The 27,049-nt window shown below is 38.3% G+C and overlaps 1 protein-coding gene across 4 annotated transcripts in view; it reads left to right on the forward strand.

Moving 5' to 3' along the window:
• The window catches only part of PDGFC (platelet derived growth factor C), a 244,389-nt gene that overhangs the window by 129,197 nt on the left and 88,143 nt on the right, over positions 1-27,049 (forward strand). For all 4 annotated transcript variants that reach the window (XM_069557602.1, XM_069557604.1, XM_069557601.1 and 1 more), the window contains one exon: positions 7,588-7,783. In XM_069557602.1, the coding sequence (XP_069413703.1) occupies positions 7,588-7,783 (196 nt within the window). The remainder of the gene's footprint in view (positions 1-7,587; positions 7,784-27,049) is intronic.

Here is a 27,049-nt window from a genome sequence, read left to right on the forward strand (position 1 = left end):
TGATCCACATGGTCAAAGGCTTTAGTGTAGTCAACAAAGCAGATGCTTTTCTGGAATTCCCTTGCTTTTTCTATGATCCAGCAGATGTTGGCAATTTGATGTCTGGTTCCTTTAATTTTTCTATATCCAGCTTGTACATCTGGAATGTCTCAGTTCACCTACCAGTGAAGCTTAGCTTGAAGGATTTGAGCATTAACTTGCTAACTTGTGAACTAAGAATGTTTGTATGGTGGCTTGAACATTCTCTTGCATTGCCTTTCTTTGGGATTGGAATGAAAACTGACCTTTCCCAGTCCTGTAGCCACTGCTGAATTTTCCAAATTTGCTGACATATTGAGTACAGCATTCTGACAGCATCATCTTTTAGGATTTGAAATAGCTCAGCTGGAATTCCATCACATCATTTAGCTTTGTTTGTCATAATGCCATGCCTTCCTCCAGGGCATTTTCCCAACCCAGAGCCCCAACCCAGGTCTCCTGCATTGCAGGCAGGTTCTTTACCATCTGAGCCACGAGGGAAGCCCAAGAATACTGAAGTGGATAGCCTATCCCTTCTCCAGGGGTTCTTCCCGACCCCAGAATTGAACCAGGGTCTCCTAATTATAGGCAGATGAGCTACAAGGGAAGCCCATAATGCTTTTTAAGACCCACTTGACTTTGCATTTCAGGATGTCTGGCTCTAGGTGAGTGATCACACCATTGGCGATTATCTGGATCATTACAATCTTTTTTGTATAGTTCTTGTGTGTATTCTTGTCACCTCTTCTTAATCTCTTCTGCTTCTGTTAGGTCCTTGCCGTTTCTGGCCTTTGTTGTGCTCATCTTTGCCTGAAACAGTCCCTCGGTATCTCCAGTTTTCTTGAAGAGATCTCTATTCTCTCCCATTCTGTGAATTTTCCCTTGATTTCTTTGCATTGTCCACTTAAGAAGGCTTTCTTATCTCTCCTTGCTCCTCTCTGGAACTCTGCATCCAGTTGTGTGTGTCTTTCCCTATCTCCTGTGCCTTTCGTTACTCTTCTTTTCTCAAAGAAGAAAAGCCTTCTTTTCTTTGTAAAGCCTCCAAAGATGACCACTTTGACTTCTTGCATTTCTTTTTCTTTGTGATGGCTTTAGTCACCACCTCCTATACAAGTTATGAACTTCCATCCATCGTTCTTCCTGCACTCTGTCTACCGGATCTAATCCCTTGAATCTGTCACCTCCTCTGTATAATCATGATGGATTTGATTTAGGTCATACCTGAATAGCTTAGTGGTTTTCCCTACTGTCTTTGATTTAAGCCTTAGTTCTGCAAAAAGGAGCTGATGATCTGCACCAAAATCAGCTCCAGATCTTGTTTTTGATGACTGTATAGAACTTCTTCATCTTCAGCTGAAAAGAATATAGTCTGTCTGATTTTGGTGTTTACCGTCTGGTGATGTCCACACGTACAGTCATCTTTAGTGCTGTTGAAAGATGGTATTGGCTATGACCAATGTGTTCTTTTGGCCAAACTCTGTTAGCTTTTGCCCTGTTTCATTTTGTCCTACAACACCAAACTTTCTTGTTACCCCTGGTATCTTTTGACTTATTTTTGCATCCTAATCTGCTATGATGAAATTTTTTCCTAGTAAGCATTTGTTCTTGTACGTAATTCATGAATAGTTTGAGGTAGACTGCACTAACTTCTGATTGTGTTTCTTTTATTTGCTGTTGTTTTATAGTATATAAATGGTAGATAGAGTAATGACAAAATAAAAACATGAGTCCTATTTTTCTGTCTAGCATATTATTGTACTTTTATGCTAATAATCAGAATTTAGAATATTAAGCATGAAAAACTCCTATATAGTTTGTAATTTATATAGAGAGATTTATTTGCATTGTGGAGTTCAGGTATACCATCTCTCTACAGAATCAAGAAAGATTAATTGAGATAACTCTGGATTTTCCAGGCAAAATGGTGCCATTTATGGAGCCAGTGAAGCAAGCCATATACATGTATGTATATACATATGCACATGTGTATATGTGTCATATGATTTTAACTTTTGTTAAAAGTAAAATTTGTTAATTAAGGCTTAAATAGATTGAAAATGGAAACAGGCTTATGAAAACTAGCAAGATTAAATAAAGGTTTATTACAAAAAAAAACAAACAACAAACTAGTGAACAGAGCAAAGCACAAATAAGACATTGACTGTGTTTGTGTATCGAGGAAAGATTTGGAAATAGATGCAACTATTACAGAAATACCTTTTCTGACCCAATTTGAAAATAACATATTTAGAAATAAACACGTCAAAAATAAACAAATAAAATCATATAAGACACCTGTGAAATCTACCACTTTACAAGGACACTTTCCTATACAGTCTTGCCTATGTTAACAGGATCCCGAATTCTGCCAAACTTTAAACCAAGATGGAAGACCCTTCTGTTTACCTCCTTCTGAATCCTCCAGGACTTTTCTGCTACAGTCAACTTAAAACATTAGCATGGAGAAGGACATGGATGGTTTCTCTTTTTATGGATCATATCTTGTCCACAAACTTCTCTTTTGATGTTATCTTTTTAAATAATACAACTTCTTCAAGTATTAAATTTTTATTGCTTTCCATGATTTTCTTATTCCTATCTGCTTTCATTCATAACGAATATACCTTTAAAGGAATTACGTGCAAATATGGCAAGTAGCGGGCTTCCCTGGTGGCTCAGACGGTAAAGCATCTGTCTGCAATGTGGGAGACCTGGGTTCGGTTCCTGGGTCGGGAATATCCCCTGGAGAAGGAAATGGCAACCCACTCCAGCACTCTTGCCTGGAAAATCCCATGGACGGAGGAGCCTGATAGGCTACAGTCCATGGCGTCGCAAAGAGTCGGACACGACTGAGAGACTTCACTTTCACTATGGCAAGTGGTATAAAACTACTTTGATTTTAATGTTAACTTATTTAATTTAATAATGTTTAATGTTATTATGGAGAAGGCAATGGCAACCCACTCCAGTACTCTTGCCTGGAAAATCCCATGGACAGAGAAGACTGAATGTTAATGTACAAATGTGTAATTATTTTTTTAATGAATTTATTTAATTTTTGACTGGGCGGGGTCTTCGTTGCTGTGCTGGATTTCTCTAGTTGCAGTGAGCATGGGCTACTCTCTGGTTGAGGTGTGCAGGCTTCTCATTGTTGTGACTTCTTTTGTTGCAGAGCATGGGCTCCAGGGGGCAGGTCAGTAGTTGGGGCGCACAGGCTTAGTCTCCCTGTGGCATGTGGAATCTTCCTGGACCAGGGATCCAACCCATGTCCCCCACCTTGGCAGATGGCTTCTTAACCACTGAACCACAAGGGAAATCCCTGTAACGATTCTTTATAACTGAATTGATGACCAAGCTGTATGATTTGCGGGATATCAGTTCCCCAACCAGAGACTGAACCCAGGCTCGTGATAGTGAAGGTGCCAAGTCCTAACCACTGGACTGCCAGGAAGTTCGCTTTGTAATTGTATTATATGTGAACATATATAGTCAACAATTTTACAGTAGTTACATGATTAATCTCCTTTCTTGTCCTTTTTAAATTTTTATTTCATGTTAGTTTTCAGTACTCCTACCTCAAGGTAGATTGGGCAGGATAAATAGGAAAAGGTGTTCATTTTAAATTTTAAAATTTACTCTCTGTAAGTATTTTCATGCTAATCCTATCTGGATAAACAAGCCTTATTCTTGTTTAGGATGCATTGAAGTAGAGAGTTGCAAATACTTTTATGATTTGCCACCAAACATTTGTTTCATTTCTTTGGTACTTTCTTTGAATATCCTGCTCATTGTTTAGGAAAAGCAAATGTTCAATAAAGTAGTCACAAAATATGTACTTGTCTCAATCCTGATATCCTAGTAAAGTTCTATGTTTGGAAAGATAATCTTTAAACAACAGAACTACGAATGCAGTCTTATTTTGGTAGATCCTAAATGTTGTGTTTTTTTTTTTTTCTTTTTGATTATAGGCCTACTTGTTTGAGATTTACATAAACTGTTGACAGTCATGTGCAAATCATATGTATTTGGTGGCAAACCTCACTGCATTCCAAGATGATTTGGAGGGAGCAGCAATTTAACTTAAAAGGAAATTTACAATTCTTTTACCACAAATAAGGTCTAGATTTTCAGCCTTTAAATTATGCTTAATTATAGTTTAATGAAATTGTGAACTATAAAGGAAAAAATATGTAAACATAATTTAAGTATATACATTTTAGTTATGGGCTTTTTTGACTGCAGATATAAAAATAGAATTCAGATCTTTTAGTATCCATGTAGTTTTCTAGATTGCATATGAAAGCATAAACACAGCTATATTTGTAAAGAGTGTCTCAGATGACATAAAGCACTTTTTTTGAGACAGAATGGGGCAAATAATAAATTTTGATAAATCTGATTGGAAAAAAATTAATTTGTTAAAAAATATATTAGTTGCCAAAATGAGAAGGCCTCTTGATATAAACTAATCCACCTCCAAAATATGTATGTTATTGTATTAAAATTTCGGAGTGGGGAAATATCTCTTCTAAGAGAAATCTTTGAAAAAGAGGATATATTAACTTAATTTTAATAGTAAACTGTCATTGATTTATTAAAAAATGTGTCAGTATAGGAATTCAGCCAACTTGATAGATCCTTCTGTGTTCTTACAATAACTACTGGTACTAAATTATGTGCATAGGAGAGGTATTGATTATTTCATATATATTAATATAACCAATGGCCAATCCAAGCATTATCCCCCCAATAAGACAGAACATGTTTCTGAAGAAATTATAAGTGTAATTTTAAGTAATAATTAACTTTTCCAATTTAAAAATTCCATGGAACTTAAAGACATATTTACATAATATGATGATATTCCCCATCACATGCACTGTATATATTTGAAGAAAATCATATTTGTCTTTATCTTGTCTTAGACAATATAAAATCAGCTTGGCAGAAGCATTTTTGAAATAGCTGGGTTTAAAAGAGTGAAAAAGCTGCTTTACGAACCATAACTACAACTTGGTACAATTAGGTGAGGTATTTTAACAAGAAAACAGGTATTCTTTAATCCTAACCATATTCTTACTAATAAATAACCCTTAACATTGTCTTAAAGTCTGGAAGTTTCTTAGAGTGTATTATTTAGTTGCATTTTATCAGTTGAAATACTGTATTTTGAGTTACATAACTACTAAATGACAAGTTGCCACAATTACTGTAATTGCCATTGAGAAACAGGGGCAAAGAGACATACTTGCAACTGAAATAGCTTTGTGCACAGTAGAAGATGTGTTAGTCATCTACTGTTATGTAAGAAATCCCCAGAAACCTGCAATTTTTGCAAAACTTCCCTGGTTTGCTTTCAGGTGTGAAGCTCAGAAATTCAGGCCTGGGAGACTGGGCTTTTTCTCTGAGTTTTTACAAGACAAAAACCAAGGCATCAGACAGACCTGATTTCCTTTCTGGAGAATGGTAGAGACACTACCTTGGATTCATCCAGGTCTATTGAGGCTTCAGGATGGAGCCCCCTCTTATTCAGTACCCCTCAGCTGCCCACATCCTGAGCGTGCAACCTCCTCTCTTTCCAAGGCTGGCAGCACAGAACTCCCTCTTACAGTCTCTTTCATACTTTGAATTTTTTAAGATCAGGAAGCACCCAGCTTCTGTTCAGGGCTTTTCCTATTTAGGTTCAGCTCCCCCTATAATATAATTTCTGATCAATTCAGAGTTAACTGATCTGATCATGGGAGTGATGCTCTATCCTTTTCACAGTTTCTAGTTGAAATCAAGGCAGGGGCTCATGCACACACGAGAGACACAGGGTGGCAGGGGATCACCTTAGTGTCTGCCTTCCAGAGCGAGAAGCGAAGTCACTGGTGTGAAATCATGGGCAGAGTGAATGAAGTTTAAATACTGAAGAGCCAGTTGGGCACTAGAAGTCCATTCCATTGGTTAAAAGGGAATTAAGATTAGTAGATACACAAAACTGTGTTTAAAGAGATAAACAGCAAGCACCTACACTGTAGCACAGTGTAGCACTGTAGCTATATTCTATATCTGGTAATCACCCATAGTGGAAAAGAACCTGGAAAAGAATATATAACTGAATCACTTTGCTGTAAACTGAAACTAGAAACTAACACAGTACTGTCAGTCAATTATACTGCAGTCTAAAAAAGGAGAGAGAGAATTAGGGTTTGGAAGTGAAAGAATCAAAGAGGAAAAGGCAGAAAACTATAATAACAGAAAAAAAGAAGAGACAAGAAAAATGTAATGTAGCATAAAATGTCATATGACCTAAAAGGCCTTAGACAGATCTGTATTGCAAAGTTTGATGAAACATATCTAAAAGGAGTCAATAAAATGAGAAATTTTTCATATTTCCACAAGCAACTATATGTATGTTGAGCCTGGAAATTGGGAGAAGGACAAATAAAGGGAAAATGGCACTTATAAAGTAATGATCTTCTTCTCTCTGTATAATACCGCAAATACAAAATTCAGTCTTACGAAGCATATCTCTTAGTCATGACAGCAATTGAGGTATTGGTGTAGTTTAAAATTACTGTCTGGATATTATGAGTGTATCAAAGTTGAACAAAAAAGTGTCAGGTATTGTGCCATGCACATTATTTTGTGTTCATGGTCCCGTTCAAGCCTTTTAAATTGTTTTAGAAATTGAATTAAAGATTGTTTTAAAGGTTTTTGTGTTTTTTGTGATTTTTTTTGCTTTCTTTTGCTTTGTTTTGTTTGTTTTGTTTTTACTGGAATTTAGCATACTTAATGGATTGGATCCTCATGACCTGAAAAGGCAGAAATATCTTACTTCTTAGATTTTGTTTTTGTAGATAAACAGCTGCTCATTTCCCAAACATCAGTCATGTGTTTCCACTCAATATCAACTCTTAAATGGGTGGACATAAGAACAATTTTGTCTGTATGCACTTGTGTATAAAATAGATAACCAACAAGGACCTATTATATAGCAGAGGTCACTGTATTCAATATTTTATAATAAAAAAGAATCTGAAAATATGTATATACATACATATATAGCAGAATCACTTTGTTATACACCTGAAACTCTGTAAATCAACTATTTCGATTTTAAAAAAAGGATCACTTTTTTCTTAACAATACTGATTTTCCTTACCCCTCATTTCTCCCCAACAATCTAATCAGAAGTAAGAGATATTATTAACAATGTATTTTGGCGTTTCATGATGTAAAATGTTGCCATGCCTAATAAACTTGGAAATTATTTTATACTGTATTTGCCTCTTAGATATTTAAAACTTAGGTTAGGTTTTTAAAGTCACTGAGAAGCCTTGCAACATTTCTTATAATTTCTTATCTTTGTAGACTGCTGATAATTCCCATACAAGATATTGACATGACTGCTTTGACCTCATTTCTTTTTTCAAGGTCATTTAAGGGTTGAGATCATTTAGTAATTACAGTTCATGGGAAACGTTGGACTTGCATCAGATACCTTTTTTTCTGAAGTTATTTTGAAACCCATAATTTTTGACATCTATTCTAAGTGTGTGTCTTTGCTTCTGGCTTTACTTTTAGGTGTACAAGATCCCCAGCATGAGAGAATTATTACTGTGTCTACTAATGGAAGTATTCACAGCCCAAGGTTTCCTCATACTTATCCAAGAAATATGGACTTGGTATGGAGATTAGTAGCAGTAGAAGAAAATGTGTGGATACAGCTCACATTTGATGAGAGATTTGGGCTTGAAGACCCAGAAGATGACATATGCAAGTAAGTTATCATACTTGAAATTCCAACAAAGTAACAACTGTCACAGTCTTTCAAGATGCGTCATTTTGAGGGTGTGATTTTTAAATGCCATCTTTTGTCCTCTTATATTTTTCTGATCATCCAAGAACATTGCATCCTTGTTCAAGCTATGTTTCCATCTACTTCTGAAATTAGTTTGAGGTAATGTATGGCAAAAAAAAAAAAAAAACATATAGAGTAAAACAATTGAAAATATAGAATAGAGTAAAAAACCAAATAAAGGAATATAAGTGTGCCAGAGTTACGATCAGTGCCAAAAATTTTACATTTAAGCTTCCTCATAACGAAATCAATAAGATAAACAGTAAGCTACTAAAAGAAAGAATATCCATGGATATGTATTACCCATAGCAGAGGATATCTACAGGGACACACACACACACACACACACACACACACACGGGACTCAGAAGTTTGAATATCATAAGAAAGAAATACAATTCTGAAAGCAGAACTAGAAATTTAGATTTGCATTGTAGTTGACTAGGTAGACATTTATCATAATTCTCCAAGAAGCTTTCATGAACTAAAGTCAGCTGGAATATTTCACCCATGCAAAAGACCACCTACCGTATGTCATACAAATATTACTCTTTAAATCCTATGTGAATACACTTGTCAAGGTTGGGTGGTCTTATGGAAGATTTTTCACTTCATTGGCATTTGTATATCATGAAAATATTTTACTTGAGCTTCTTCGTGAGGGTCTTTATTTTCCCTTTGATATACAAGTTAAAAGAGAATTTTCTCCTTATGGTATATTACAGATAAATATTTCAATACAGATAAAATAAACTTTATACTTCACTGTCATCACAATTTGTATCTTTAACCTTTATATATGTAGTTACTTTTTTCAATTTCTTCTTTCTGTGGATAGCCGCATTTCAGGTTATTTTTTCCTCTAATGTCTCTAAACTTTAAGCCTGGAAAACAAGAAGTTATTCTAGCTATTTTTGGAGATGGTGCTATTCAACCCTTCATTTTATAGATAAGCAAATGGGCCAGAGAAATAAAATAGCGACCCTGCATCTCATTCATAGTTTATAACTCAACACATGCTAAAATCCATTTTCCTAACAATTAAACAGAGGTGGTTTTCACCATTCTTTTCTGCACCTCTTGCCTTCTTTTTGTGTGGGGTATTACATAATGCTGTAGAAATTGCCGAGTTTAAGATCTGGCCCGCTTTGCAAAGTAGCAAGTTAACCTGCAGCAGTCTCGTGGACTCAGCAGGCTCGAGGTTCCCAGGCCAAGGGTGGCTGACAGTGGCAGGAGTTCCATTCCCACAGGGCAGTGCCAGGAGGGCCATGTTATACCTGGGTGCCTGACAGTGTGTGCCAGGAGAGGTGACGGTGTGTGTGTGTGTGTGTGTGTGTGTGTATGTATGATGCATGTTAGTAGTTAGATCATGAAAATAAACTTGTCCAGAACGACCCTGTGACTCAATTTCACTCAGTATGAGACTTAAGAAAAGTTACTCTTCCGATAGTTCTGAAATCCTTTCCCTTTGTGCCTCCTTGATATAACTTCTTATTATTCCTGCAACCATAAATCATTTTCCTAATTTTTTAAACCTGGTCTCTCAATTTTCTAGATAATTTTATCATGTGTACTTATCTCCCTATGTACTATCCTATAGTGAAAGTGAAGTCGCTCAGTCGTGCCCGACTCTCAGCGACCCCATGGACTGCAGCCTTCCAGGCTCTTCCATCCATGGGATTTTCCAGGCAAGGGTACTGGAGTGGGTTGCCATTGCCTTCTCCGGTAAACTTGACTAGCTGGATTCAAAGGCTGCTTATAAAACCTGTCTTCCATGTAACAAAGTGCTGCTCTAGCACAACCTGAGAACTACCCTGGCCACATTCCACCTCAAAACAAACTGACGGGACTTTATTCTAGTACTGACATTTTACAGTTACACCTTTACTTGAAAAAACTTTTTAGAATAATATCAAATCTGAGTATAAATCATTGATTGCACTGAGAAATGCAAAACTTAAATGTGTATTGTGAATGACTTTAAATATATTTTGTCTGTTTTGAAGTCTCTATCAATGTGATAATACTGTGTGTTTGCTTATATGATGATGTGCATGTGAAAACAGCAGAACTTGGCAATGTGAGGTTTTTCAAGTTCATGTGGATGCAAAGAGATCAGATAGTTTGCCTTCCATGGTGTACAGTATCCATTATATAATCAGGCAACCTTTTCTCTTCTGCTTTGATGAAGCCTTGGCTTACTTCCAGCTTTTCTTGTCCAAAACTGCAAGAAATCTTTCTTGGCATTCATAGCTAACACTGGTATTACGTTCTTAAGACATTAATATTTTTAGCTTTATGAGCTTTATTTCTAAAAGTGGCCAGTTTACAGTTCTACCAACAATATGTGAACTTTATTTTTCTGCATTCTCTTCAACCTTTTGAACTGGCACTCACTTAATTCTGGGTAGAAGGATATGTATAAAATTATACCTCATTGTAAAATTTTGTTTCTCCTTCCTACCAATGAGATTGAAAATGTTCGTATTGTTATTGGCTGCTCAGAAATCCTTTACTGTGAAATGCCTGCTCGTGACTTTTGCCCTGATTTTACTGAACTCTTTGGCTATTTAAATTTTGATTTTCATATTTAAGTCCTTGATCCATCTGTAATTTATTTTGTCTATGTGAGGTTTTTCACTAGGGCATCTGATAGTGTCCTGACACTATATATTTAATAGTCACACTTTCCTCCGATGATGTGCAAAGCCAGCTAACTTGCAGGTCAGATTTTGTATCTGATGTGGTCTGTTTCTGGGTTCTGTCTTCTGTTCTCTGGCTTTATTGTGTCTGTCTGTGTACCAAGTTGATACTCCCTTAACAGTAGCCTTATAGAAGCCAGGTGATAGGAAAGTCACTTTGTTTTCCTCCTTTTGGAGCATCCTCAGTGTTTTACTTTTCACTGTTTTTTTTTACAAACATGTTCCTTGAAACCTCCTGTTGCAATTTCATTGAAATTGTGTTGCATCTATAGATCATTTTGAAAAGAATTGACATCCTTATAGTAAAGAATCTTTCTGTCATTGAGAACTTTATGCATCTGCAGCTATCTAGATATTGTTTGTTGTCTGTACAGTTTTAAACTATTCTTTATAGAAATGTGATGCACCATTATTTAGATTTATTTCTATGATCTCTATGTGGTTGTACATTTGCTAAGTATGTTCAACTCTTTGTGACCCCATGCACTGTAGCATGCCAGCCTCCTTTGTCCTCCACTGTCTCCTGGATATTGCTCAAATTCATGTCCATGGAGTTGGTGGTGCTGTCTAACCATCTCATCCTCTGCTGTCCTCTTCTCCTTTTTCCTTCAGTCTTTCCCAACATCAGGCACTTTTCTAATGAGTCATATCTTTGTATCAGATAGCCAAAATATTAGAGCTTCAGCTTCAGCAGTAGTCCTTCCAAAGAATATTCAGGATTGATTTCCTTTAAGATTGACCGATTTGATCTCCTTGCAGTCCAAGGGACTCTCAAGAGTCTTCTCCAGCAACACAATTCAGAAGCATCAATTCATTGGCACTCAACCTCCTGTATGGTCCAGCTCTCACATCTGTACATGACTACTAGAAAAGCCATAGATTTGACTAGATGTACCTTTGTTGGAAAAGTGATATCTCTGATTTTTAATACACTGTCTAGGTTTGTCATAGCTTTCCTTCCAAAGAGCAAGCATCTTTTAATTTCATGGCTGTAGTCACTGTTCCCAGTGATTTTGGAGCTGAAAAATATAAAATCTTTCACTGCTTCCACTTGTTCCTCTTGTATTTGCCATGAAGTGATGGGACAGGATGCCACAATCTTCATTTTTTGAATGTTGAGTTTCAAGCCAGATTTTTCACTCTGCTCTTCCATCCTCATCAAGAGGCTCTTTATTCCTCTGGACTTTTTACCTACCATGAGTGGTATTATCTGCATATCTGAGGTTGTTGATATTTCTGCCAGCAATCTTGATTGCGGCTATGCTTCATCCAGCCTGACATTTAGCATCCTATACTCTGCATAGAAGTTAAATAAACAGGGTGACAATATACAGCTTTGTCGTACTCCTTCCAAATTTAGAACCAGTTGTTTCATGTCCAGTTCTAACTATTGCTTCCTGCATACAGGTTTCTCAGGAGACAGGTAACATGGTCTGGTATTCCCATCTCATTAAGAATTTCTACAGTTTGTTGTGATCTAGACAGTCAACGGCTTCAGAATAGTTAATGAAGCAAAAGTAGATGTTTTTCTGGAATTCCCTTGCTTTTTCCATGATCCAGCTGAATATTGGCAATTTGGTCTTTGGTTCCTCTGCCTTTTCTAAATCTAGCTTGTACATCTAGAAGTACTTGGTTCACATACTGCTGAAGCCTAGCTTGAATGACTTTGTGCATAACTTTGCTAGCATATGAAATGAGGACAGTTGTACAGTAGTTTGAACATTATTTGCCATTGCCCTTCTTTGGGATTGGAATGAAAACTGACTTTTCCAGTCTTGTGGCCACTGCTTAGTTTTCCAAATTTGTTGATATATTGAATGCAGCATTTGCACAACATCATCTGACAGGATTTGAAATAGCTCAGCTGGAATTCCATCACCGTCAGTAATTCTGTTCATAGCAATGCTACCTAAGGCCCACTTGACTTCACACTCTAGGATATCTGGCTCCAGGTGTGTGACCCCACCATTGCAATTATCTGGGCCATAAAGACATTTTTTGTATAGTTCTGTGAATTCTTGCCACCTCTTCCTAATCTCTTCTGCTTCTTTTAGGTCCTTCCTGTTTCTGTCCTTTATTTTGCCCATCCTTCCATGAAATACTCTCTTGATATCACCAATTTTCTTGAAGAAATCTCCAGTCTTTCCCATTCTGTTGTTTTCCTCTGTTTCTTTGCATTGTTTGTTGAAGAAGGCCTTCTTATCTCTCTTTGCTCTTCTCCTGAACTCTGCATTCAGTTGGGTATATCTTACCCTTTCTCTTTTCTTCGCTACTATTTTTAAAGCCTCCTCAGGCAATGTCTTTGCCATCTTGCATTTCTTTTTCCTTGAGATGGTTTTAAATACTGCTTGCTGTACAATATTGTGAACCTCTGTCTATGGTTCTTCAAGCACTTTGTCTACCACAATTAATCCCCTGAATCTATTCGTCACCTGCATTGTATAATCATATGGGATTTGATTTAGGTCATACCTGAATGACTGAGCCACAGTCAGCTCCAGGTCTTGTTTTTGCTGACTGTATAGAGCTTCTCCATCTTTGGATGTAAAGAACATGATAAGTCTGATCTCTGCATTGACCATCTGGTGTGTACATGTGTAGAGTTGCTTCTTACATTGTTGGAAAAAGGTGTTTGCTATTATCAGCATGCTCTCTTGACAAAACCCTGTTAGCCTTTGCCCTGCTTCATTTTGTACTTCAAGGCCAGACTTGCCTGTTACTCCAAGTATCTCTTGACTTCCTACTGTGATTTAAAGAACATCCAGTCTCCTGTGATTTAGGGGGTTCATGTTTGGGAACGCATGTAAGAATTAAAAATATTAAAATTTAAAAAATAAAAAACTAAAAAATAAAAAAAAATAAAAAAATAAGAGAAACTGAAAAAAAATAATAAAATAAAATAAAAGAGGAAAAAAAATAAATAAAGGACCTTTTTTTTTTGGTCTTGGTTCTAGGTGTTGTAGGTCTTTTAGAATCAGTCAACTTTAGCTTCTTCGGCATCAGTGCTTGGGGCATACATTTGGATTAGTGTGATGTTGAATGGTTTGCTTTGGAAATAAAACAAGATTACTCTGTCATTTTTGGATTTGCTCCCAAGTACTGCATTTTGACCTATTTTGTTGCCTATGAGGGCTAATCCATTTTTTCTAAAGGATTCTTGTCCACAATAGTAGATATAATGGTCATCTGAATTAAATTTGTCCATTCCTGTCCATCTTAGTTCACTGATTCCTAAGATTCCGATGTTCAATCTTGCTACCTCCTGCTTGACCACATTCAGTTCCATTGTGGCTCAGCTGGTAAAGAATCCGCTGGTAATGTAGGAGACCTGGATTCAATCCCTGGGTTGGGAAGATCTCCTGGAGAAGGGAAAGGCTACCCACTCCAATATTCTGGCCTAGAAAATTCCACGGACTGTATAGTCCATGGGGTCGCAAAGAGCTGGACATGACTGAGTGACTTACACTTCACTGGACATAATATTCCAGGTTTCCATGCAATGTGGTTCTTATGGTCTTTAGAAGGGGCTGCTAAAATCCCTTTTTAAAAATTACATTTCTAATTGTGTATTGCTGATGTAAAGAAATGCAATCCATGTTTTAGCATTGATCTTACGTCTTACAAGCTTCCTAAGATCTTTGTTTAATAATTATTCTGGAAATTAATTTAGATTTATCCAAAAAATGATATAGTTTTTGAAAAGGATTTCTTCCATTCAGTTCTTTCACACTCTCTTTTCTATTTCTTATTTTGTTATTGAGTGCACACGGAGATGCCTCTGACTTCTTGGATTTATTTAAGATTTATTTATTTATTTTTCTATTTGTTTATTTTCGACTATGCTGGTTCTTCATTGCTGGGTGTGGGCTTCCCCCAGCTGTGGTGCACGGGCCTATCATTGCAGCGGCTTCTCTTGTTCTGAAGCCTGGGCTCTATGGCGCGTGGGGTTCAGTAGTTTCAGTGCACAGGCTTGGTTGCTCTGGGGCATGTGGGATCTCCCAGACCAGGGAATCAAACCTGTGTCCCCTGCTGTCACAGATGGACTCGTTAACCACTCTACCACAAGACGAGCCCTGGCTTCTTGATTTTATAGTTTGCTTCTTTAAAAATAAAATTTAAAATTTGGAGAAACTTTAGACTAAAAAATTCTACAAAGATGATACAGAGAGTTTCCATATCCCCAGGTTTCCTCTCAGTTACATCTTATGTCATCACAGCATATTTGCATACCTAAGAAGCCAGCATTCATACAATACCCTTAACTGAACTGCACACTTACACAGATGGCAGCAGGTTTTTTCCCACTCTGGGACCTTTTTCTGGCTCAGGATCCTTTCCAGGATGATCATTGTATTCATTCTTCAGACCTTACTTAGTCTCCTCCAATCTGTGAGTTTTCCTTTTTTTGTCTTCCATGACCTTGACAGTTTTGAAGAGTAGTGGTCAGGTATTTTGTAAAAGAGTCCTCGATTTAGGGTCTTCTGATGTTTCCTTATGAATATGCTGAGATTATGGGTTTGGAGGAAAGGTTCCGAGGAAATGTGATGCTCTTCTCCTGTTGTAGCGGCAGGTGCATCCTACCAACTTCGCTCATCACTGATGCTGTTAGTAGTGATCACTCAGGTCGGACAGGCTTCTCCCCTGGTGAGAAAATACATTTCCCTTTTATAGGCTAGTATTTGTTGGTATGTGACTAAGACCAGCCCATGTTCCAGCCGACAGTGATTGTTACACATCCTGGAGAGGGGAATATATACATCAATTATTTGGAATTCTTCAGTAAAGGGAAATTGTGCTTTTTCCTTCCCTTCCTTCTTTCCTTCCTTTTTCTCTTTATTTCTTCAATCACGTGTATCAGTATAGACTCACAGAGATTTATTTTATGCCATGTGTTATAATCCAGTGCTATTTTTATTTACTTTCTTGTTGAAATTGTTTCATCTTTGTCCGCTGAAATTAGAACTTTTGTTGTTACACATCAAAATTTAGTATCATATTGATGAAATTTTCTTATATTATTTGAAATATTTTGTTATTGTTGTTGTTGTTTTTTACTTTTCTAAGAGGCATTTCCCCCTTGAGAAACGTTTTTTATTCTTTTAATTCAACTTTCAAAATAAGTTCCAGACATAATGACATTTTATCTTTCACCATGTATCACCTAAAAACTAGGGTATTTCCTGTGTATTTTCTAAACCAGTGTCACATGCAAAAACTGTAGCATTAATATAAAACTATTACCCAATGCATAGTTGATTTTCCATTGTTTCCTATGAGTCCAAAATGTTATCACTTCTTTATATTCTTTTTCTCTTATCATGTTATGACTCAGCAATCAATCAGTGATTCTGGTTGGTTATCAGAAGTCTTTTCTTGCCTTTTCTTGGTTTTCATGACATTGGTATTTGTGAACAATCCAGCCCAATTGTTCCGTGGAATGTCTCTCAATTTCACGTCTGTGTGTGCCTTCATAATTAAGTCCTGCTGAAAGATCCTGGCCAGAATGTTCTGTAGGTGACATTCTGTAGAGTGCTTCTGACTGTTCACACTGCTTGCTTATTGCATATCTGCAACATGATTTTGCTTTCTCAATCTTGTGTTTCATACATCTTGCCAAGTTTGATAATGTGGTATTTTTATTTTTGTCCATTTGAGGATGTTTTATAACATCCATCATTTTCTTCTTTTAAACTATAAATCATATAGAAGTATACTGTTCATTTTTCACGTTAAATGCATGAGGCTTTTAAACTGTATTTTTTTACTGTAGATTTGTAAATTAATTGTGTTTTGGCCCGTCTGTCCATGATTATTTGAAATTTAAGACTTGACTTCCCTGACCTGAGGTTTTTTAAGTTTCCAAATGTACTAGTCTTCCATTGTGGGTACAACACTGTGTGTTATGTACATTACATCAATTGTGGCAGTTGTGCTGATCACAACATCTGTATCTTTCCTGATTTTTTTTTTCTGATGTATCAGTTCCCAAGAGATATGTGTCAAATCCCCCTAATAGAGAATAAAAATATTTATCAGTTTCATCTTGTAGAACAATCCACTTTTGTTTTTATATGTTTTTTAATTGTGCCAGTTGGCACAAGCAGGATCAGGTACCCGATCTTGTTTAATCTTTTTTAATGTTTTGTTTTGACTTCAAAGTCTGCTGTGCCTAATATTGATATAACTGTGTCAGGTCATTGTGGTTATTTGCATGACACTCTTTCCATTCTTCTACTTGAATTTTCCTGGGCCTTTGTGCGTACGCACATGTGTGTGTGTGTGTGTGTCTTTTGTTTGTCTCTTGTGAGAGGAACATAAGCAACTTTAAAAAGAAAAGTTCAGTTAAAAAGCTTTATATTTGGGATTAACATATATACACTACTATGTATAAGATAGATAACTAATGAGAACCTAATGTGTAGCACAGGGAACCCTACTCAGTGCTCTGTGGTGAGCTAAATGGGAAAGAAGCTGCAAAAAGAGGGGCTGCATACGTATAGCTGATTCACTTTACTATACAGCAGAAACTAAACTACAACATTGTGAAGCTACTTGACTCCAGTTTTACAAGAAGAATGTTAATACAGAATGACTTGTCTGATATAAAAATCTAATTATGAGCATATGTAAGAAAACCTTTGAATTATTACCGCTTAGGTCCTTAATTTAGCACATTGGTTCTGATTATGCACACTTTAGATTGAGTGCTGGTGTTTTTTCTGTGCATTCCATTTATCCTTATGTTGCTGTTTCTCCCTTTCCTTCCTTGTATTCATTTAGTTGGTCTTCTCATCCCATTTTTCTTTTCTACTGTCAATAATTTACCCTAAAAGTGTGCACCAAGTTCTGCATTTAAATGGCTACCTTAGAAATGCATATGGAACTCCACATGGAAGGCTAGTTCATGTTTAGCTGACTTCCTCAAATAGAACATTACCTGAGAACATTTGAACTGCCCTGGGACACTGGCTCCCTGCTCTCAATTCGCTAAGCTAGGAACACAGAACTGCACCTATTGCTCAGCATAGTGACAGGGATGATCACCTTGATAAGCTCCAGCACGGTCTGGGGAGGAAACAAAACTAGACTTTGTTGAGGATTTGAAGTTTGGTTCAGAATGGATTTATCAGTCTTAGGTTGGATTAAGAGTCGGGGAAGAATCAGGACATAAGAGTTCAAAACTGATGGAAACAAGGCAGGGAATTTCAGGCTTGAGTTCCTCAGTGCTAGATAGTAACTGCTGATGCTTTCAGTTGAAGGAGTCAGTGCTTCTTTGGGGGAAGTCTTGTAATGAACAATAAAGTTATTGACCTCGGAAATAATGAAGACAATAAAATAGTGATGCCCTGTTAACTGTAACCACTTAGCTGGGTGGTTTCATCCTTATTGTCCACTCCTGATTAGTATGTGTTTGTTCCTGAGAATATTAGTTTTGTATTTTTTAATATCATGAGTAAAACATTTGTTATTGTTATTTTGTATAATTAATAATTCCTTAGCTATTATATGTGCTTACATTTGGTGCCAATAATTGCTTATTGAATTTCAGAATTTTGGTGGTAGGATTATTTTACTTATTTAAGAATTGCCTTTTAAAAGTCTCTTAAGTGAAGTTGGTAGGAAATACTCAGGTCTTATGTATTTGAAAAATTCCTCTATTTCACCTTCATTCTTGGAAGTCGGTCAGACAGGATATAGGATTTTTGGTTGTGTGCTTATGTTTTCTCAACAATGTGAAGATGCCACCCACTGTCTATGGCTGTTGAGAAGTTATCCATCAGGTTAATTGTTGACATCTAGCTGTAGTCTCCCTTCAAGGGGTAGATTTTTGAGAGTGACAAGGAAAGATGGAACAAGGGTCCAGCCCAACTTGGGTCCTGGGACTACTTGTGACCCATTAACCTCCCACCGCAGCCACCCATTGCCCTTGTACACAGAGAGGCTCAGTGGATGCCTACAGGGCCCAGAGTGTATTCACCTCCCCGAAATCTTGGTTTCTTTCCTTGTTTGTACTTCAAAGAATTTTATTTTCTTGATGGTTCAGGACTGCATGAAAAACAGTGGTTTTCTTTTTATCATTTCTTCAGCAATTTTTGTTGTAACACACCAAGGGGAGTTTCTCTGCCTGACTTTGTCCACCATGGACCTGGAAGTTGCACTGTTTCCAGCAAAACCAAGTCCTTCCTAACAAGACACAGTATTCTCAGGTTCAACTTCAATGTTGAATTTTTTTTAATGGCTGATGGACTCTTCTCCATGACAGGACTGGAGAACTAAAATATAGATGTGTCCTGGATAAAATGCACCTCCAGAATTTAAACTGCCCAGTGTCAATATTCTGTCAAGGCTGGATCATAGGAGAATCCAGAAAATATGATTCACTATTTTAGTGGCATCTTTAAAACAGGGTAGCAGGATGAGGTGTGTGACTTTGACCCTTATGGCCTTTCTGGCTTCTCAAATCGTCTTTTATTTAAAAAAGAGAGAGAGAGAGGGAGTCGTGTTTTTATGCTTCTGAGGGTTGATATTCCTACTGAGAACAAAGCAAGTCAGAGGCAAGTTAGGTTTTGTTGGTTTTCTAGCCTGAGAAGATGTACAGGCAACATAGTGGAGGGTGTGGGTGTGGAATGAGAGTGGAGGGTGTTGGTGTGGAATGAGAGTGGAGGGATGGTGTGTATGTGTGTGTGTGTGCGTGCACGTGTACACACTTGGTGTAAAAATTGCCGAAATAGATCATCTTTCGGTATTGTGTATGCATATGTGGTTCTTATGTGAGTGACACACGGTGTCCTTAAGAAGGAACTTTTTTAGTGGAAAAGTCTTAAAAATTTTTTTGTTTGTTAATCTGATGTAAACAATTTATACAGATTGGTGGTACATTATATTTTACAAAGAGAAAGACCATAAGGGACAGAGTGTGGGAGAGAATGGGGTGCCCAACAGTGCCTCTGTATAAATGAATCATTTTGCTGTATAGAAGAAATTAACAAAACATTGTCAGTCAACTACAATTCAGTTTAAAAAAACAGTGGCTTTTTTCCACCAAAACAGCTGAATTTCTTTTGGAAGAAATGCTATCATCCAGTGTGGAAAACTGTGAATGATAAAAATGCTAAATCTACTAAATGAACACATTTTTTAATATTTAGAATTTAAAATGATCAAAATTGTTAGTTTCCTTTAAAATGAAAAAGAGATATTTTGGACATTTCCCTCACTTCCTGCTGTTCATAATAGAACTGATGCGCACTGTGATTTGCTCATGCATTTACTGTCAATCCAGTAGGCACTTGCTGAGCCCTGTGGAAGGTTGTATGGGGGTGGGGTGGGGCAGAGGTGAACAGGAAGTAACTTGTGTCCTCAGATAGCTCATAATCTGTTTAGACACAGACAAGTAAATAGACAATTAAAATGAAATGCCACCAGTCTCAGAAGGTGGTAAATAGAGAGCGCAGTTATGACTATAACTGATTGTGTTTAGATTGCTTTGTTGACCATCTTCTAATTCAGACTATAGCTGTGTATTTTATTAGCCACAGTCTATAAATAATATTTATTAATTTATTATGGAGAAATTGGGTGCACAAATTAAACCTCCCATGCAGACCTCGAAAACTCATTTTTTTCAGAACTAATTTTTTAATATTTCCCCATATTAGATGTAACTTTCAAGCATATGCTGTATTTCTTACATTAATTTTACAATGACAGTGCAAGCTCTAGGTGATAAAATTTTAAGGAAAAAAAGGTATTTTGTGAAAAGAAATAAAGTTATCTCTTAGTTTAATTGCCATACAACTGAAATAAAAGAAGAAAATACATTTAGCCATTCATGACCTTGGAAACCCATCAATGTGTGTCCTAAAAATTTAGTTTTCAAGCAGAATGTTTTCATGAGCCCCTTAGTATGGTGAAAGAAGGGAAAAAGCATTAGTCACTATTTGGTGTAAATGGCCTGTGATTTTAGCCCCGAGACATCCAAAGGCACCCCATGAAGCCAGTTGCATACATATCTAATTCCCAGCCTGAGTCTGCAGAACTGGGGCTCAGAATGACTAGTTGAGGATGGACCTCCAATTCGGCATTCCGGTCCTGTTCAGGATTGCAAGAAACACTTAGGTGAAAGAAGAATATCTGTGCCTTTTTAAGGTGCCCTGTGGGAGTCTTGCTGTGAGATCAGGTTCAGTTCAGTCGCTCAGTTGTGTCTGACTCCCTACAACCCCATGAACCGCAGCACGCCAGGCCTCCCCAAACTCATGTCCATTGAGTCGGTGATGCCATCCAACCATCTCATCCTCTGTCCTCCCCTTCACCTCCTGCCCTCAATCTTTCCCAGCATCAGGGTCTTTTCAAATGAGTCAGCTCTTCACATCAGGTGGCCAAAGTATCGGAGTTTCAGCTTCATCATCAGTCCTTCCAATGAACACCCAGGACTTTTGTCTAACATTATAGGTGATGGTAGGCTTCCTAGGTGGTACTAGTGGTAAAGAACCCACCTGCCGATGAAGGAGACATAAGAGACGTGGGTTCAATCCCTGGATCAGGAAGATCCCCTGGAGGAGGGCACGGCAACCACTCCAGTATTCTTGCCTGGAGAATACCCAGAGACAGAGGAGCCTCGTGGGCTACAGTCTGTGGGGTTACAAAGAATTAGACACAGCTGAAGCAACTTAGCATGTAGCACACACATAGGTGATGGTGTGGGGAGTGCCTGCCTCAACCACTGGCAAGGGGTAAGGGACCCAGGTTTGCTTGGAGCATTTATTATCTGTCTCCGAGACTTTCCTGAAAGTCTATCTATGCCAGTCATGTGCAGCCTGGTTGCCTACACTGGTCACTGCTGTTTGGGGCAAACAGGGTGTGTTCACTGGAGGAGACCACAAGGGCAAATGTAGGGTCTCCTCCGCCACCTATCATGATTAGAAAGTGATGAGTTACCATCCGGAAGGATTGGAATACAGCGTGTGTCCAGCCTAAAGAATAGCTAAGACATCACTAGCTGACCAGAACTTAGTGGGTACTCAGTAAGAGCTGGTTAAAATTAGAAAAATTTTAAAGAGGAATAGTCCTCCAAACAGGTTTAGACTGGTAAAAATGGGGAATAATGTGCCCATGATGAGTTGGCCTGGAGCATGGGATGCCCTGGAGATGAGGCAGGAATTTGACTGTCCTGGTGGCAGGGTCCACCTGTGAACCCCCAGCCAGTGGATTCGGACTCTCTTCACTTGCTCTCAGAAGCTGAGCGTTTTGTTGCAGAACAGAGCGTGGACCGGTCTATAGATGAGGAAGTGAATATGGCCAAAACCATGCTAAATAGGTTGGAGGAGACTTTAATAAAGGCACTTAGAACAGTTGAAGAAATTGTGTTATTTTCAAACACAAAGTTCTCTTGTTGAGATTTCCTCAGACCTACTCTTGGCTCCTTATTTTCTGCATGGTCTTATCACAAAAAGCACACTTCTCTCTTCTCACCCCTCCTTTCTTGTGAAAGCTCCATGTGAGTGGAGGGGTGGGGAGAGGGGGATTGTGCCCACAAATATCATATGATATTGCTTATATGAAATTTTCTTTAAAAAAGTGCTACAAATGAACTTATTTGTAAAATGGAAATAAAGCCACAGATATGGAAAACAAACCTATGGTTACTAAGGGGAAAGAGGGGGAGGGATGAACTTGGGAGACTGGGATTGACATATACACACTGCTATATATAAAATAACCAATAAGAACCTTCTGTATAGTGCAGGAAGCTCTACTCAATACTCTATAATGACCTACATGGGAAAAGAATCAGATAAAGAGTGGATATATGTATATGCGTAATTGATTTGCTTTGCTGTACACCTGAAACTAACCCAACACTGTAAATCAACTATACTCCAATAAAAATGTTTTAAAAAGGAACTCTGTGCTGGGATCAATGCTTTTTATTTCAAAGCTACATTCCCTTTTGCCCCAGGGACACAAGTCTGGGGAGGAACCAAACAACCAATTTCAAAATTGCTGACAATAGACAGCGAAAGTGTTAGTCGCTCAGTGGTGTCTGATTCTGTGCAACCCCTTGGACTGTAGCCTGCTAAGCTCCTCTATCCATGGAATTCTGCGGGCCAGAATACTGGAGTGGGTAGCCAGTCCCTTCTCCAGGGGATCTTCCCAATCCAGAGACTCAAACCCAAGTCTCCTGCATTGTAGGCAGACTCTTTACTGTCCGAGCCACCAGAGAAGCCTGACAATAAAAATTATTTATATTGAAGACAAACCATGGAATCATCTAGGATGTTGAATGGCCTCTCTGTTTTAGAAAAGAGATGGACTTCCTCACTTTTCATTCGAATAAGTCAATTTTTCAGGGGCTCTGAGAAGAGCCAAGGACACACTAGTGTTTCATAAAGCCTGGGAATAATACTATAATTCTGCAACAAGAATACCAAGGCAGAATAAATTTCCCGAATAGGTAATGACATCAGTTGAAAGATAGTGGGATTCATACCAGAATAGTAACTTTTAAGATTATTTAATTTCAAGTAACCACAAGTAATTAGCTGGTAACCAACTGAAAAAGAAATGTTTGGATCCGTTCTTGAATATTTCAGGATGAGCTTCATCCAGGTTTCGAATGATGCCACCAACTCTGTCTCTTTCTCTGACTCCGTGGATTTGCTTCAGTATCAATCTGTTTTCATAAAATCTCAGAACAAATCAGGAAAGCACCAAGATATTAGCACTTCCAATCTTTGAATGAGACCAGAACTTTTCCTGCAAAAGTTTTTGGAATATTTTTCTTTCAATTTTATTGAAGTATAGTTGATTTACAATGTTGTGTTAACTTCTGCTGTACAGCAAAGTGATTCAGTTATATGTAGGTATACATTCTTTCTCACGTTCCTTTCTGTTAGAGTTTATCACAGGATATTGGATATATTGATCGTTCTCTGTCCTATACAGTAGGATCTTGTTTTTTATCCACTCTATATATAATAGTTTGCATCTGCTAATCCCCAAACTCCATTCCATCTCTCCCCCACAGTCCTCCCCCTTGGGAATCATAACCCTCTTTGGAAAAGTTTTGATTGGGCTGATTTGAACCAAGTATCTGTCCCTGGACCAGTTGCTCTAGGGGGAACTAAGAGCAGGTATTGTGCTTCCCAGTTGGCTCAAACGGTAAAAAATCTACCTGGAATGTAGGAGAGCCAGGTTTGATCCCTGGGTGGGGAAGAGTCCCTGGAGAAGGGAATGCCTACCCACTCCAGTATTCTTGCCCGGCAAATTCCATGGACAAAGAAGCTTGGTGGGCTACAGTCCATGGGGTTAAGAGTCGGACACGACTGAGTGACTAACACTTTCACTTCACTTCAGGAGCAAGTGTTACTGTGCTTGGCAAGATTCTGGTTGCTTGCCCATCCTGAAATTAAGTGGTGGTTTGTATTGCTGGAGAAATGGTTCCTAAAAGCAAAACTTTCTTTTTTTCATCAGAAAGTGCTGATGGTGCAAAAATAACCATCTCCGCTCTTGGTGTTAAGACCCAAAAGGAGTTAAGTGCAGCTTTCAAATGTACACTTATAGTTTTCCTTACCTGCACTTCTGGCCACAGAATGAAGCTTTCTTTAGAGTGAAGACTTTGCCTGTGCCCTTTCAAGCCACTCTTCTGAGTATGGTGAGCTCAGTGCCATAATTTATAGTTTCGTCATCCTTTGACCTCTGTAGCAATTACTTTTGTAACTTAGAAAAAAGTCATCATTTCCAAGACGGCTTAAAATGAAGGGTGGGGATGTGACCAAGTCTGAGATCAAGGGACTCTGCCCTTGGCTAATGAGATGTTTTGATTTTATGTTTTGAAATGTTCAAAATCAACATTCCAGAGGAGAAAGAATGGATCCTGTAACTCCCAGAACCATGTCAGCTCACCCAGTACCGCTGTCTCCAGCCCACTATATCTGTTCCCTGTCTTGCCTCATCACTCGACTCCCAGCACCACCCTCTCTTGCCTACGTTCCTTCCCCCACTTCCCTGTTGATTGCCCAGCTCTGACTTTCCTGCATTTATTCTGGAAGATTCTGACAGTCTGCACTCCATGAGAATTTGAGGGATATCTGAGCACCCTGCTCTGGGCCTCGTCTTTATTTTCAGCTCCCCCTGTTGTGTCTTCCCTCAGGGCAGTGCTGAAGCCTCCTGCTTGTCCAGCTGGCACAATGACTTACACGTGGATAACTTCTGTGACCAAAGAAATACCCATATAACTAGCTAGCCATCTAGTAATCTATCTGTATCATTTCACCCCAAAAGAAAAACCAAGCAAGAGCAATACAGCACCAATCATTAACAATAAAAGATTCCTATGTGGACAAGTCTTAGATACTCTGCACTGGTCTTTCTTTTCTTCGCATATTCAATATTTTATTGGGTTTGTTCGGTAGTTTTATCTTCAGTGTTAAATTATTATTATTATTTTGCTTTGTGGGCTTTCAAATGGCATGGTTTCCTCAGTTCCTTTAGCTGTGACTCTTGGGGAGCTAAACTGTGCTCAGCTCCATTTAGTGGACAGCCTGCCTTCTAAAGAAGTCAACCTTTAATTTTTTTTACTGTGGTGAAAGTCACATAATATGTAAAAAATGCTATTACATGCTATATTGACCATATTTAACTGTACAGTTCAGTGGTAGTAATCACCATCATCCATCTCCGGAGCTTTTCTCCTTCCTAACCTGAAACTCTGTCCCCATTAAACACTCACCATTTGCGCTCTCCACCCCCACCCTCCAGTCCCTAACCTCTACCAGAGTAGTTTCAGATTCTGTGCATTTGACAATTCTATGTACCTCATATAAGTGGAATCAAATTTTATTTTTCTGCACCTGATGTGAATTGGAATGCATTTTTAAGGTTAACTTAATATATGTCCTACAAATAGATTGTACCTTCTGACCCCCTCCCTCCCCTGCAATGCTATACAGTATGCTCTCATTAGTTATCTATTTTATACATATTATCAACAGTGTAGGGCTTTCCTGGAGCCTCGGTGGTAAAGACTCTATCTGCAGTGTAGGAGACCCAGCTTCAATCCCTGGGCTGGGAGGAAACCTGGAAAAGGAAATAGCAACCCATTCCAGTATTCTTGCCTAGAAGATCCTATGGACAGAGGAGCGTGGCGGTTTACAGTCTATGGGGTATCAAGAGTCAGACATGACTAAGCAACTAAACCACCACAACCACATCAGTGTATGTATGTCAGTACCAATCTCTCAATTCCTCCCATCCTTCCCTTTCCCTCTTGGTGTCCATACATTTGTTCTCTGTGTCTCTGTCTCTATTTTTGCTCTGCAAATAAGTTCATCTGTACCATTTTTCTGGAACTTCCCAGGTGGCACCAATGGTAAAGAACCCAGCTGCCAATCCAGGAGATATAAGAGACATGAGTTTGATCCTTGGGTTGGGAACAGCCCTATGAGAAGGGCATGACAACCCATTCCAGTGTTCTTGTCTGGAGAATTCTTTGGATGGAGGACCCTGATGGACTACAGTCCATAGGTTAACAAAGAGTTGGACACTACTGAAGTGACTTAGCAGGCAGATACCATTTTTCTAGATTACACACATATGCATTCATATGCAATATTTTCTGACTTAATTCACTCTGTGTAACACTCTCCAGGTCCACCCACATCTCTACAAAGGGCACAATTTCATTTCTTTTTAATGGCTAAGTAATATTCCAGTGTATATATGTACCACATCTTAAAAAAGTCAGTCTTTACTGTTGGACTCTGTGGAGAAGGCAAGGGTGGGATGATTTGAGAGAATAGCATTGAAACATGTATATTATCATATGGGAAATAGATCGTCAGTCCAGGTTCGATGCATGAGGCAGGGTGCTCAGAGCTGGTGCACTGGGATGACCCTGAGGGTCGAGATGGGGAGGGAGGTAGAAGGGAGGGTCAGAATGGGGAACACACGTACATCCATGGCTGATTCATGTGAATGTATGGCAAAAACTACCACAATATTGTAAAGTAATTAGCCTCCAATTAAAATTTTAAAAAAAAATAAAGAAGTCAGTCTCTAAATAGGCCACCTCCTCTGCTTTTGTAGGACAAAGATGCTGACTGAGGATTTATTTCTAATTGATGGATGGAACTGTTTCTAAATATTATTTGATTTCTCCTCTAAGGTTTCTGCCAGAATGAATCAAGACACGTAACTTTCACATAATGATTATTGTTTTACTATGTAATTAACAGAGAAAGGTTAAATTAAGATATCACAAAACCCTCTCAAGTTAAGCTTAAAAGATTTCATTGCACCTGATTCACATATGGGACTTCCCAGGAGTACTAGTGGTAAAGAAGCCACCTGCCAATGCAGGAGGTATAAGGGATCTGGATTCAGTCCTTGGGTGGAGAAGATCCCCTGGAGGGGGGCATGGCAACCCACTCCAGTATTCTTGCCAAAGAATCCCATGGACAGAGGAGCCTGTCAGGCTAGAGTC

This window comes from Ovis canadensis, chromosome 17 (genome assembly GCF_042477335.2).
Source record: "Ovis canadensis isolate MfBH-ARS-UI-01 breed Bighorn chromosome 17, ARS-UI_OviCan_v2, whole genome shotgun sequence".
NCBI lineage: Eukaryota > Metazoa > Chordata > Mammalia > Artiodactyla > Bovidae > Ovis > Ovis canadensis.